This window comes from Octopus bimaculoides, chromosome 19, assembly GCF_046866305.1.
Source record: "Octopus bimaculoides isolate indiv1 chromosome 19, ASM4686630v1, whole genome shotgun sequence".
NCBI classification, from domain to species: domain Eukaryota; kingdom Metazoa; phylum Mollusca; class Cephalopoda; order Octopoda; family Octopodidae; genus Octopus; species Octopus bimaculoides.
Window position 1 is genome coordinate 2,880,561 of NC_142946.1, and position 13,099 is coordinate 2,893,659.

At 37.6% G+C, this 13,099-nt stretch overlaps 1 protein-coding gene across 4 annotated transcripts; it reads right to left on the minus strand.

Moving 5' to 3' along the window:
- Nucleotides 1-487: 487 nt before the first annotated feature.
- LOC106876687 (metallo-beta-lactamase domain-containing protein 1) lies at nt 488-12,925 on the minus strand. Of its 4 annotated transcripts, XM_089366494.1 has the most exons (7): nt 12,786-12,925; nt 10,592-10,665; nt 4,846-4,905; nt 4,144-4,242; nt 3,791-3,954; nt 2,509-2,623; nt 488-762 (listed from the first exon to the last, which is right to left on the minus strand). In XM_089366494.1, the coding sequence occupies exons 3-7, from the start codon at nt 4,895-4,897 to the stop codon at nt 566-568; spliced, it is 627 nt and encodes a 208-aa protein (XP_089222620.1). In that variant the 5' UTR covers nt 4,898-4,905; nt 10,592-10,665; nt 12,786-12,925; the 3' UTR covers nt 488-565. The 4 variants fall into 4 exon arrangements, with proteins under 4 accessions (XP_089222620.1, XP_014780817.1, XP_014780816.1 ...); XM_014925331.3 differs by lacking the exon at nt 10,592-10,665; XM_014925330.3 differs by lacking the exons at nt 10,592-10,665; nt 12,786-12,925 and adding an exon at nt 9,167-9,358.
- Between the last annotated feature and the right edge of the window lie 174 nt (nt 12,926-13,099).

Sequence of the window (13,099 nt, forward strand, 5' to 3'; positions counted from 1 at the left end):
CAGCTTAACTCTAAAATAAAAGTTACTTGGCCCAATGAGCAGTGGAGGGAGATCAAACCTACAACCATGTGATTACACATTAAACATTTTCACCATACACTTACACCTACAATGACTAAATTTTCTTATTTTCCAAGTATGTTTCAGCCTTATTCTGGCCTCATCACCAAAGCATATCCTGCACTGTACTTATCAAAACAGTAAAGAAAGACTCACTAATTCTGAACATTGATTAAAGAGTTTTAATTATATTTTCATTATTTAATATTCCTTTATTGATTTTAAACTTACAATCATTTATTTTCCATTTTTAAAATAGTTAATCCATGCAGACTCTGTTTCATCTTTGGTAAATCTTTAAACATTTATCAACATCTTTAATCTCTGTTATCTTATTACAATTAGTCACTTTTATTACTTTACTGAAACACATTTAGAGATATTGGTAACTCTACTGCCTCATCAATGAAATAAACTGGTGACCTCAAACATGTGTAATAGATTTTATTGATCAAATAAAGATCTTAACAAATAAATTTGGGATATTTTGGAAATGTGAGAGAAATTATTCATTGAGTAATACCATCTGTATTTGCTTCTTGCAAGACTCTGGTACTTGGAACATAGGACCATGACCAGGAATGATGTGGTCGGCTATTTTTAAAATATCAGCTCGGTATTGTTCTTGGGACTCTGGCTTTTGACTCGACTGTTGCCACAAATGGGGTTTTTCAAGATCTTCCTGACATTCAAACAAATCACCTAAATTAAAACAGAAATAGAAGTTTCATTAATTAAAGTTTCTTTTAAACTCCTCCCACTCAAAACATGACATGGTTGCCCAATAACACCTGTACTTACATATGTATATAAATACATATGCAAAATTTAGATTCAGATGAATATGGTACTTAAGTTTAGGCACCAGAATTTAGTACGGTATTATCCATACAATTTCAAATAAGGTGATTAAAATCAAAATAAGCAACAGGATATCCAGAGGTAATGCAGTACAATCGTTTCAAACGACCCCATTTAATTGAACAATGCAATCATGACATCAATTTAAAAATGCAGAGCAATCCTCAGCTGCACAAAGACATAGAATTTAATTAAAATTAGAACAGATTAGTATAATTATACCTAAAATATCCAAGTAATCAAGGAGAGATACAGATAATGAAACTGGGGAAGTCTTATCATGTAGTACTATAGTTAAAAGTTTTAAAACAATGTTGCTATATTGTATATAGATGAAGTTTATGGCTATTCAGGGGGTTATCAAGAAGAATTGCTCTGCATTCTTAAATTGATGTAATGGTTGCATTGTTCAATTAAATGGAGATGCATGAAACGATCGTACTGCATTATCTCCGGATATCCTGTTGCTTATTTTGATATATAACTACATATATACACAATGGATTCTCCCATTGAAGACGATGTAGGAACGTTCAGCTTTTGCCCAATGACCAGCACAAATGATTTGTTTATTGTGATCAAATATATGTGCCACACATTAGCTCATTCTCTCCCCGTCAAATTGACGTTGTCTGATCAGGTGTCACAGTGTGCCATAGGTCAGGTGTCAAAGTGATTGCAGAACAATGTGAGATGAATTTTCTTTTGGCTCAAAAACGCAACACACCATCCAGTCTAGGGATTGAAATCACGATCTAGCGATTGTAAGTGCAACCCCTTAACCATATATATTTAAATGAGGACATTGATGTAAACCTTGTTAACTACATCAGTGATAACATGTGATTTCACTAAATAAATACTTGCTGTTCATTGGTTAAGAAAGGGAAGAAGTGGTGAGTCTGTGTAACTGGAGGTGAGTGTAAGGTGCAGTGTGTGTGTGCGTGTGTGTGTCTATGTGCTTGTGTATGTGTGTGCAAGCAGAAGTATGGTAGCATTAGTTAGTGGAAGTGATGGGGGTGTGCATAGTTGTTAGGTGGGAAGTGTGAAAGTCTGGATGTAAGAAAGCTGTACAAATAGTGTGGGAATAAAAGTCTTTATGAAGCATATGAAGTAGGAAGAATAAACCAGTTGGTTAAAGGACTAAAACAAGTCTGAATCTGTAACATTTTTGCTTTGGTTTAAATTCTCACAATTTACTTGAAGCCTCTGAATGAGAAACAAAATAAACCAGTTTGAGTAAATTATTAGAAAAAAAAATAAGATCAACAAACATGTCTACAGACATGTTGACAGCAACGAAGATCAATGAAGATGTGGCAAGTTCAGATGTCAAAATGCTGGGTCTCACTCACAGATGAATGGGGACATTTATATTGTGGACCTTTTTAAGCAATTATTTGTCACCAGGTGGTGCTCTTTCAGGCCAAAATAATGGCAGTACCATTTGGTTCACATGACCATAAATATATGCCTTTCACCAACATTAACAGCTAGAGGTTCTTTCAGTGAACGTTACTGCTACATGGGCTGATCCATGTGACGTTTACAGCTACTGCTGCTAGAACAGAGGAAAGTTACACTCACCTGTGATGGCTACAACACCATGAGGTGTGTTTTTGACAATGACTGATACGTCTTCCCCTGTATGGCCGGGAGTGGCAATCACTTCAACATAATCATCGATTTCGTAAGGAATCCCCTAAAAAAAACAAAGCAAAACAATCAATACAGATGTGTAAATGGTCAAAAGGTGTTAAGGGCATCAGACCTAACTACAGTTTTATAGGGAGCGGGGAGGTACATCACTCCCTATTTGCTCCAATTTGCTTGAGAGATAAAAATAAGTTCCACACCAGCACACACACATACATTCTTACACAAGAATGTTGTGTAAGTGTGACTTCAGGTTTTCAGTGAGTAAGCCATTATCAGACTGCAATTAAACTGCAGTTCAATGATGGCTTAACTCACCGGAACTTCCAAATCACTGTCAACAACGTTCTTGTCAAAGTATGATAAATTTGTACTCTAGAAAAGTACAGAGTAACCCATCAGATTAAAGTAAAATTATTTTTATTATAACTGAATATAAAAACAAACATTAATATCTATATAAATATATATATAGATAGATAAGCATCAGTTGTGGTGTGCAAGAGAGATGATTGCGCTGGTATGGTCATGTGGCAAAAATGGATGAGGATAGCTGTGTGAAAAAGTGCCACACCCTAGCGGTTGAGGGAACCTGTGGAAGAGTTAGACCCAGAAAGACCTGGGATGAGGTGATGAAGCATGACCTTCGAACATTAGGCCTCACCGAGGCAATGACAAGTGACCGAGACCTTTGGAAATGTGCAGTGTGTGAGAAGGAGTTTTCTACACTTGACTTTCACAATTTAGATCTAACTTCCAGTTCCACCAGCCATCATCATCATCATCATCGACAACTGTTTTCCATACTGGCAAATGTTGGAAGGTTTGACTGGAGTTAGTAAGGCCAGTGGCCACACCAGGGTTCACTGACTGTTCTGGCTGGTTTCTACAGCTAGATGCCCTTCCTAAGACCAACCACTCTGCAGAGTGTACTGGGTGCTTTCTATGTGGCACCAGCACTTTTGACTTGGCACCAGTGCTTTTAACATGGCACCAGCAGGAATGCATGACAGTCTGCTATCAGTTTTCACCTATCAAATTCACTCACAAAGCCTTGTTTGGCCCAGGGATCTACTAAAAGAAACTTTCCCACGGTGGAACTGAACTCAGAACCATGTGGTTGGGAAGCAAACTTCTTAACCACACAGCTGCAGTGTTTTGTTTTAAAAACAACAATGAAACCAATAATTATTTTAAAAATCAATGATATTACCTCTTTAAAATCATGCATCAAATATCGGTTTCGAATACAGATGTCATAAGATACAATATAAATAGCATTGGTGAATAGGTTCAGGTTGCCAACATGGTCCAGGTGTCCGTGTGTACACACAACGTAATCAATATCTGAAGGGAGCACAGCATGTTTGGCAAGACCTACAATATATGAAAGTTATTTGTCATAAACTCTGTGAATAACAAATATCAAATGACAATGGTTGCCAGTTGGCATGCATTAGTAAAAAAATTAACGTGAAAGATATTTTGGAATATTCTTAAATGCTGATGATATCAAGGTTTACATTATGGTCTGCATGAAACTGAATCAAAATTGATATCTCTTACCTTGCACAATATCCTCTTTATCCCATGGGTTTCCAGTGTCAACAATTATTTTATGGGGTCCATTTACAAAGGTGACTGTACCAGAGGCATTTTCTTCACCTAGCCAACAGAAATGGTATTCTGTGTCTTTAAACAAAAAAACGACTCAATGTTTCTAAGTAAATTTAACTATATTCTTCATATTTCTTCATTGTGTTTGTAAGGTGGACCATTGATAAAAAATAACAGAAAAATAAAGAAGAAACAAACCAACAGTTTGGAACTATTGTTTGAAGCTGAACCATCTAAAGCATCTTAGGGTTAAGTTTGGCATAGAAAAGTTGGATCCATAACAGATATGGCTACAACAAAGTAATAATAGAACCTTGTGTAATACACTGTGTTAAGAATTAATAAAAGAAAAAAAAAACGGTAACACGAGCCACAGTTGGGAGATTATATTCTGTAATGGAATAAGTATTGGTAAATATTTCCAGGTATCTCATGGTCTGATCATTAAGCAACATTAGAAGAACCATCAGGAAAAACAAAATTTAAACAAAAACTGAAAACGGAGAAAAATCCAGAAGAAAAAAATTATGGACATTGAATTGAGAAAGTTTAAATGAAGAGTTTTCAACAATTAACATTCTTTTCAGGCTTCAATGTAATCTTGTAAAAATGGAATCTCTTCCTTAATAGAAAATAGGGAATGATGCTAACCTCCAACTTCTGAATATTGGTAACCTTCTTTGATAACAAACACTTGGTACATTTTCGAAGCTGGAAATAGAAAGAGTCAAATATGTAAATGTGTGTTTGTGTGTGTAATTATTTGCATCAAAGTATTTTAATATTAAGGACACCAAGCGAGGGTCGAGATCCACACATCCGTGAATATACCATACGCAAACATACCTATATATCCCCATGCATATATAGACATATTCATATACTTACATATACATATACATACACACACAAATATACACATACATGAAATTATATACCCATGCAATTCCACAATCCAATGTAAGTTCCAAACCCAACACATAAGAACACAAATGGGTTAAAGGTTCACTACAGCTGTTTCAGACACGTTTTTTTATTGATGAATAATTGATCACAGGTGAATCAGAAATTTAAAATTTGGTTTGGAGAAAAAATACCAAGATGTGAAATGTCGATTGATCCACCCATTTCAGCAACAATAAATTCTTTAAATCTTTAATTCACCTGAAGAAAAAAAAACACGTCTGAAACAGTTGTAGTGAACCATTAACCCATTTGTGTTCTTATTTGGTAGATCACCATTTGGTGTGACATGTAAAAAAGAGGCTCCTATACCAAAGTGGAGATTTACAATATATCGTTATTATGGTCAAATCAGTCTCTTGTTACTCTGAGTTTCACCTGTGGGAGCACAAGGCCATCAGGAAAGTTCCGAGGGGGCATTGAAGAAAAGTGGGGTGATAATGGAGTAGTGGTTCATGTGAAAACAACAAAATAATAGATTCATGAGGTAAAGTTGCTTTGAATTTGCTTCAGAAAGAGGTCTATGCTTGTGATGGTGAGTTGGGGGTGGGGTGGGGTGCTAGGAATGTGGCCTGAGTGTCAAGGGGGGGGGCGGCAGTCGGAAAAAGTTTGGGAACCACTGCTCTAAAGCGTGGAGCAGTGGTGTGTTTATATGCAGTTAAGTTTATGTTCGGTCAGAGAGTGACCAATGGCTTTGCATCCATAAAGGGCCTAGCCCCATGGACAACTTGTCAGACTCTACAGCCGAAGGACATATAGTCTTATGACCGGTCACAAAACTTATGACCAGTCATAAACTTAACTGCATATAAATATATAGCATTTCATTGTTTTGTCTTATCATTTCAGTAGCAATTTAAACTTTGCAATGCTATAATTTTAATAAATTGCTCAACATCAATACTTACGAATGTTGATATTGTAGTTGTATGTTTGTGACTATGTTTCAGCTGAGAAACCAATAACGAGGCCAACATGGAATGAGTTGTACACTTTAAATAAACCAACTCTTAATTAAAAGATATCATTTGTCACAACAGGCCTGATCAAGTATGTAAAGAATGCCACTGAGTCATCCTATGTGTACTTATTAATTTCATGTAACAATTAATCCAATACAGAGAAACATGAACAACAGAACCAGTTGTAAACAGTCAATAGGAAAAGATCAATTGTTATATTTGGAACAGGCAGGAAACGAATATTTGATGATAGTTTAGTGTCAGGCATGTCAGGTCAATAAACGACTATAAAGGATAGGTGATAGCCTTGCTAAATAATGTGACAACAGTTCTATATTGGCTGCGTGTGTGTGTGTGTGTGTGTCTAACAAGAAGGTTGTAACACAGCCTAAGAAAGGCTGAACAAAGGGGAGTAACTACTTAGAGGTAAAGCGTTAGAAATTAATGGAAAGCCAGACTTAATCCCATATTTTGCGTGTTAGCCCAATAATACATCATAGTCATAATAGCAAATATAAATGGTTTCTTGATAATCCTCAGAGATATTCAGGAATTAGATTAATTCTTGATCTCTGTCGCACTGTGTGATTAAGAAATTCTCTTCACTACATGGTCCTGGATTTCTGGCAAAGGACAGACATACATAATTCCCTTTATATATATATATATATATATATATATATATATATATATATATATATATATCAACTTTAAATAGAGCTCAAAATTGATCCGTTGAAAATACTTTATTACAACAACAATAACAATAATAATAACAAATAAATAGACCTACGTACATTTCGATAGAACATCCAGAATGATTAATACATATCATAAAATATTATAAAATATTATAAAATATAGGATACTCCATCTCCTCAGGGTCCCATTATTATTGCTATCATCACCATCATTATTATTAGCAATACACATCCAAAAAAAAAAACAGAAACCATTCAAATCTAATTTTCATAGTTGACCCATGAAAATATACAAAACAGGATGAAAAAGTAATAGATGGCACACAACTTTCCATCCCAAATGTGTAATGAACGAGCATATATATATATACAAACACACATGCACACTCACACACACATATATATCATCATCATCTAACATCCAGCTTCCATCCTGGAAAGCTGCACCAGGTTCCAGTTGTGCATTTTGGCTTGGTTTCTACGGTTGGATGCCCTTCCTATAATATCAACCACTTCACAGAGGTTACCAGGTGCTTTTTATATGGCACTGGTATAAGTGCTCTCTATGTGGCACTGGCACAAGCTCATTTTATGTGACGCTGGCATGGGCTTTTTACATGGCACCAGTACCAGCAGGGCCATCAACTAACTTGCAAGACAGAAGCCCTTCAGCTGGTAGGAGAGCATTAACCAAGGTGGTTTAGGATATCAATTCTGCTGTGGTGGACAGGTCTTCTTGATTATAACAAGGCACAGATATCTCAGCCCTTTGTCATCTTTATAAGGCTCAGGATTTTGTGCTTGGCCTCCAGTATTTCATCAGTCAGTTCTTATTGGGCATCGTGTTCTCACAGACCATAAACCAGTATCCTCATAAATCTTTGGCTTCATTTCCATAGCACAATGCCCTTTCTAACACCACTAAGAGTGAACTGGGGGCATTTTCTCATCCCACCAACACCAAAATCTCGCCTCCAACCAATGCTTTTCCCACTCATTTGCCAACCAATTTACAGTCTGATCTAAGTGCACTTTTTTCATAATAAAGGGTAAATGACCATAAGATTACACCTAGAAAGTTCCCCTCGGAGGCACAAGTCTTGGCAAGGTTGTTTATGGAAAGCCAGCAGTCGCCCATGCATACCAGCCTCCCTTCTCCACACCACTGATGTTATCCAAGGGAAAGGCAAAGGCCAATACAGCTTGGCACAAGTGACATTGCAACTCATTTCTACAGCTGAGTGAAATAAAGTGTCTTGCTCAAGAACACAACACACAGCCCAGTCTGGGAATTAAACTCACTACCTCATGATTGTAAGCCTGACGCTCCAACCACTAAGCTATTACAGACATATATACATATATATGAGCATATACATATTAATGTATATGTACATATCTGACCCTCTCACCAACACCCATTTGGCTTTACACTGGCACAAGACCAACCCCACTACTTCCTAAGGCCTCTGCCCCCACCCTCATCATTCAATGTCTCCACCCACCCCATCCCCACTACAATGGACCAATTCCGCTCTCAACACTATCTTCATCTCCTTCTGTGCTGTTTATATTCATCTTGTCTCACTGTTTCCATTATATTCTTGCTCCTTTTCTCCCACACTTCCTGGGATTCTGTCATAGCTCTATCCCCTGATTCATGTTACTTCTGTCATTAACACAGCCCCCTGGTCATGTTGCCTTGGCTACATGTACCTGCCTTATCACACAACCTTTTGTCGTATCATCCACACCTCAATCTTTTATACCTTTTCACTCTGTAAAGAAGAGGCATGATATTGTGAAGCCTTTTTAAGTGTGCTGAGGAGACATGGCTATGTCCGTAGTGCAGGTGCCAACCAGCGAAACATACTCAGAACACATTTTAAGGTGTGAGGTTGAGGTTTGGTGTTTGGAAGGACATCCAACCACGGAACCCAAGTCAATCATGAAACACGAGTGAGCGGTAGACCTCCAAATCGTCTGAGTGAACAATACCCCTGAATATACACTGACTCTGGCAGTGACGACCTACCTAACCCATAAGAGCATAGAAAGCAGGCGGAAAATGATGCTGCTGCTGCTGATGATGATGATGATGATATATACATGTGTGTGTGTGTGTGTGAGAGAGAGAGAGAGAGAGAGATGGTGTGTGTGTGTGTGTTACAGAAAATATAACCAATCACTTCTCGAGAGCGTGTATGCCCTGATAACATGCTTTCATTGATGCAAAATTAGATGAAAAACTGGTGTTCTTTGAGCTAAGTCTACCGAGTTACAAACACTCACTTCCTTGTCACTCTCAGCCAGGAATGCAGTGAAACTAACGACATTATTGTTCACCTGTTGCCATATATAATAACTGCGGTGAATAAATGGTAGAGCAGAACGTTGTTAATCTCTCATTACTACAAGTAGCTTTATCAGATCAAATACTGCAACAGATATAATGAAGATCTTCCATTAAAGAGTTCTGGCAGAAACAAGCAAATGAAGCAGCGGTTTTTAAACGAGAAACCATAATCATTTCATTGTGACATAAACAAAAACAGTCACCATGGAAACAATGGACGAATCACAACGCTCCAGCCAACGAGAGAGCCTCTATGAGATCGCTTGAATTGCTAAACATAGCTGCCAAATTTCCCTGAAATTTCGCGCTGATGTTTTAAGGAAGGGTATATTACATGAAACGAAACCAGATACACTAACAATGAAAATGAGACGAGGTGGTCATGAAAGGAAGATATTTGATCATAAGTCAGCAGGATGAGAGTCGACCTGTGCCTAAACAACGACAAACCTGAAGTAAAAATATATTCGAGACATTTAGAAGGCACGTAAACTGGAAACAGGTGAAATATTGGCTGTGGTCCATCTTTTAAATAAAGACCATCGACAGAGTAACAGGAACAATTCGAGAAATGACTCGCTGCCAACTTTTATGCAGCAACATTGACACAATCACAGAACTATGGTTAGCTCTGAGATTGTGTCAATGCTGCTTCATAAAAGTTGGTAGCAGTCACTATTTTATATCGAGCTGTTATTTTTTTTAGCGCCAGGTCAGTCATGGTCCAGTAGACTCATGATTCAAGATAACCCAACTGTGACCATCTCGTCTTTCGTTCGGTCAGTTTATTTTGGACTGCGTTATCCAATGAGTCCTTCTTTTTGAAAGAAACGTAAAAGACACGCAGTAGATTTGGCAGCTATTTCTAACAGACCGATGAGCATCCTTTGTTCTATTTTTGCTTCCGATGATGGACAGAGAGGATTAGGCTTTAAAGAATATGGGTTCGATTCACAATGTGGCACATGAAGAAAACATTATTACTCTTAATCACACTAATATCTGTATTTAATTAAATAAAATAGTCTTAATATTTATTTTAATTCCATTCAATATTTGATATCAGAGAGAAAGAAAAGAAATGCAGTTTTAAATAAAATAACCCCAATAGGTGACTCTAATTAGTGAAACAAATAATTAACAACAATTAGTGGCAAATATCCAAATATTTTAAGCAGATAAATGTTTTTTATGCTGTTTTAACCACATCATGACAAACAACAACAATTAGGGCTGGCGTCTTTAAAACTAAAACAATTAATTACAAACCTCTGATATGTACGATTAGCGGAAATATATTGGCAAATAAACAATACCACTTCATAATCTATAATTGAGAAATTAAATAAATTAATGCTAAGTAATAAAAAAGTTAGAAAAGGCGAAAAAACGAAAGAGAAAAAAGTATATTTTACCGAATTTGAGAGAAAATTCCGGAAAATTCAAAGAAAGAAAATAATGGTTATCTGTCCTTGTATACTGTGGAATTCTGGGAAGCAATTAATTAAATCTTTAATTAAAGTTTGAAGTGTATGGCTTTACAAGGCAGTCAATAATTTACTAATTAATCTTTTAACATCATTTGTTTGTTCAACAGTGTGTTGTTTAATGTGGTTACGGTTAAGTAATTAGCCTATTATTTATGCCTTTGCGTAATTGAGTTGGAAAACTAAAAAAGCAAAAAAATTCAGTTTGCGAAGTGGACGAAACTCAATGATTTGTGACAACGGCACAAAATACAAATTTAAAGTGAAAAACATATTGTCAGAATGATAATAATAATAATAATCTTTTTTATTGGCGACTAGGGCCGCACACAAAACGAAAAGGGACAATACAAAACTAGGGATAAGTGTGGCATAGCACAAAATATGTGTATACAAGAACAATTAACAAAAATTCGACAGGCGCAGGAGTGGCTGTATGGTAAGTAGCTTGCTTACCAGCCACAGGGTTCAGTCCCACTGCGTGGCACCTTGGGCAAGTGTCTTCTACTACAGCCTCGGGCCGACCAAAGTGGATTTGGTAGACGTCTACGTTCCCGTAACCTAGCGGTTCGGCAAAAATGACCGATAGAATAAGTACTAGGCACACAAAGAATAAATTCTGGGGTCGATTTGTTAGACTAAAAGGCGATGCTCCAGCATGGCCGCAGTCAAATGACTGAAACAAATAAAATTCTCCAAAGAGGGGCGGGTTCCAGGAACACCCCGATTGCCAAGGACACTTCAACAGGTACCCCTCTCTCCTCAACCCCCTCAGGCTTTTAAGCCCATGTGCAGAGTTGGTCCCATGTTCACATGGGCCATCTTCGTTACATTCACATAAAAATATTTCAGCAAAAATATTTACGGACAGCACTTCCCTCTCTTCCATCATTTTATTAATTTTTTTTTTATGGCTGTAAATGTTGATGCCACTTGAGTTGATTTGCTAAATGCTAGGAGTTGCATATGACTGCTGATGTTGGGAGCTGACTGTTAGCTGTTGGGCCTGGCTGTTCTTTCTAGTGTCGTAGGTTAACAGTTGTACACAGAAGAAAACGATGATATATGTTGAGGTTTTTACAAACTTTATACTGTTGAGAGATTTTGGATGTTATTGTAAAAGTTAACCGCTAGTCGTTGTGTTGCTGCCGATAGTTTGTCAAGATGATATTAGTTAGGTACAGCCGTTGCCCGTGTCGTCTCTACGACATCCAAGGCTCTCTGGATCTCAGTCGCGTGTGTGCGTATCCGATTGAGAGACTCAGAAAGGAGGGCGTCAAAAGTTGACACGATCGCTGGAGCCTATTCCACATGAAGTGGTGATTGGCCAGATTCTGTTGATCATATGGGTAATATTCCTTCCAGGTGTAGTTGCGATTTGTTAGATTCGTTGATCACGTGGGAAACATTCCAACGAATCACGACATTCGAGTGATTGCTGAATATTCTTACTATAAATTTGTTTTCAGCCCTTTAAACCTCGTCCACCGCACTACTTTTTTCGCCATAGTCGCTAGACAGACGAAAACTACCTTCACTTCCATACACGGTTAAAAGAAGGTAGCGGGGACTTCCTCACGATGGACTCGGCTGATAACCGGATCCATCCAACAGTTGTTGGACAAAGTAGAGCTTTCTGGTAATACTGCTGAGCCAGGGATTTATGGATATTATCCATTGGCCCCCACCCGGTCCGAAAGTCACCCAGAAGACGCCATCTAATTGATCGCTCCCTACGTCCAGAGTTTCCACGGAAACGTTGTCGCTCTTGCCCACCACTAATCCTCCATGTACATCAGTCACGGCTTGGAGATCCAAGGGACTTCGTGAATTTCTGATGGTGAGAAGCTCCTAGTCTCTTCATAGGGCGAGTGGAGGCAAAGCAACTTCTGTTTACTTTGAAGCATTTCTCTCGGAGGCCCATGCACAACGTTTACATTTCTGATCCAAATGCCATGCTTTTCTAAACAGACACCTCGATAGTCATCGCCAATGATTACACGAAATTTTCAACAATTCAAAAACACAATACTCAGATCCAAAGAAACAAACTTCTACTTCACCAACACTTTTAGTTTTTGAACAACACAAAATTTAAATACTTCAAAGTCTCTATAAATACCTGGCCTCATAATTATGGTGCTACCTGGTGATCTCACATTTATAACAGCAAAACCCGCCGATTCAAGACCTGTTAATATTTCACGTCAAAGCAGTCGCAGCGTCAGCTTTGTGGGTCTTGTACAAAATACAAAAAAATCTACAATGGAGTTCCGTTTCAATATCCCAACATTCTAGTTTATGGCTAATTCGCAAAAATTCATTCACCAACACATTCCAGCAACTTATCTTCTACAAACTTGCTGTCTCCTCACACTGCCTTTTCTACAACGCCTTGTGTTCTCAAGATTTCGTCAGTTGCAAACTATCTCCATA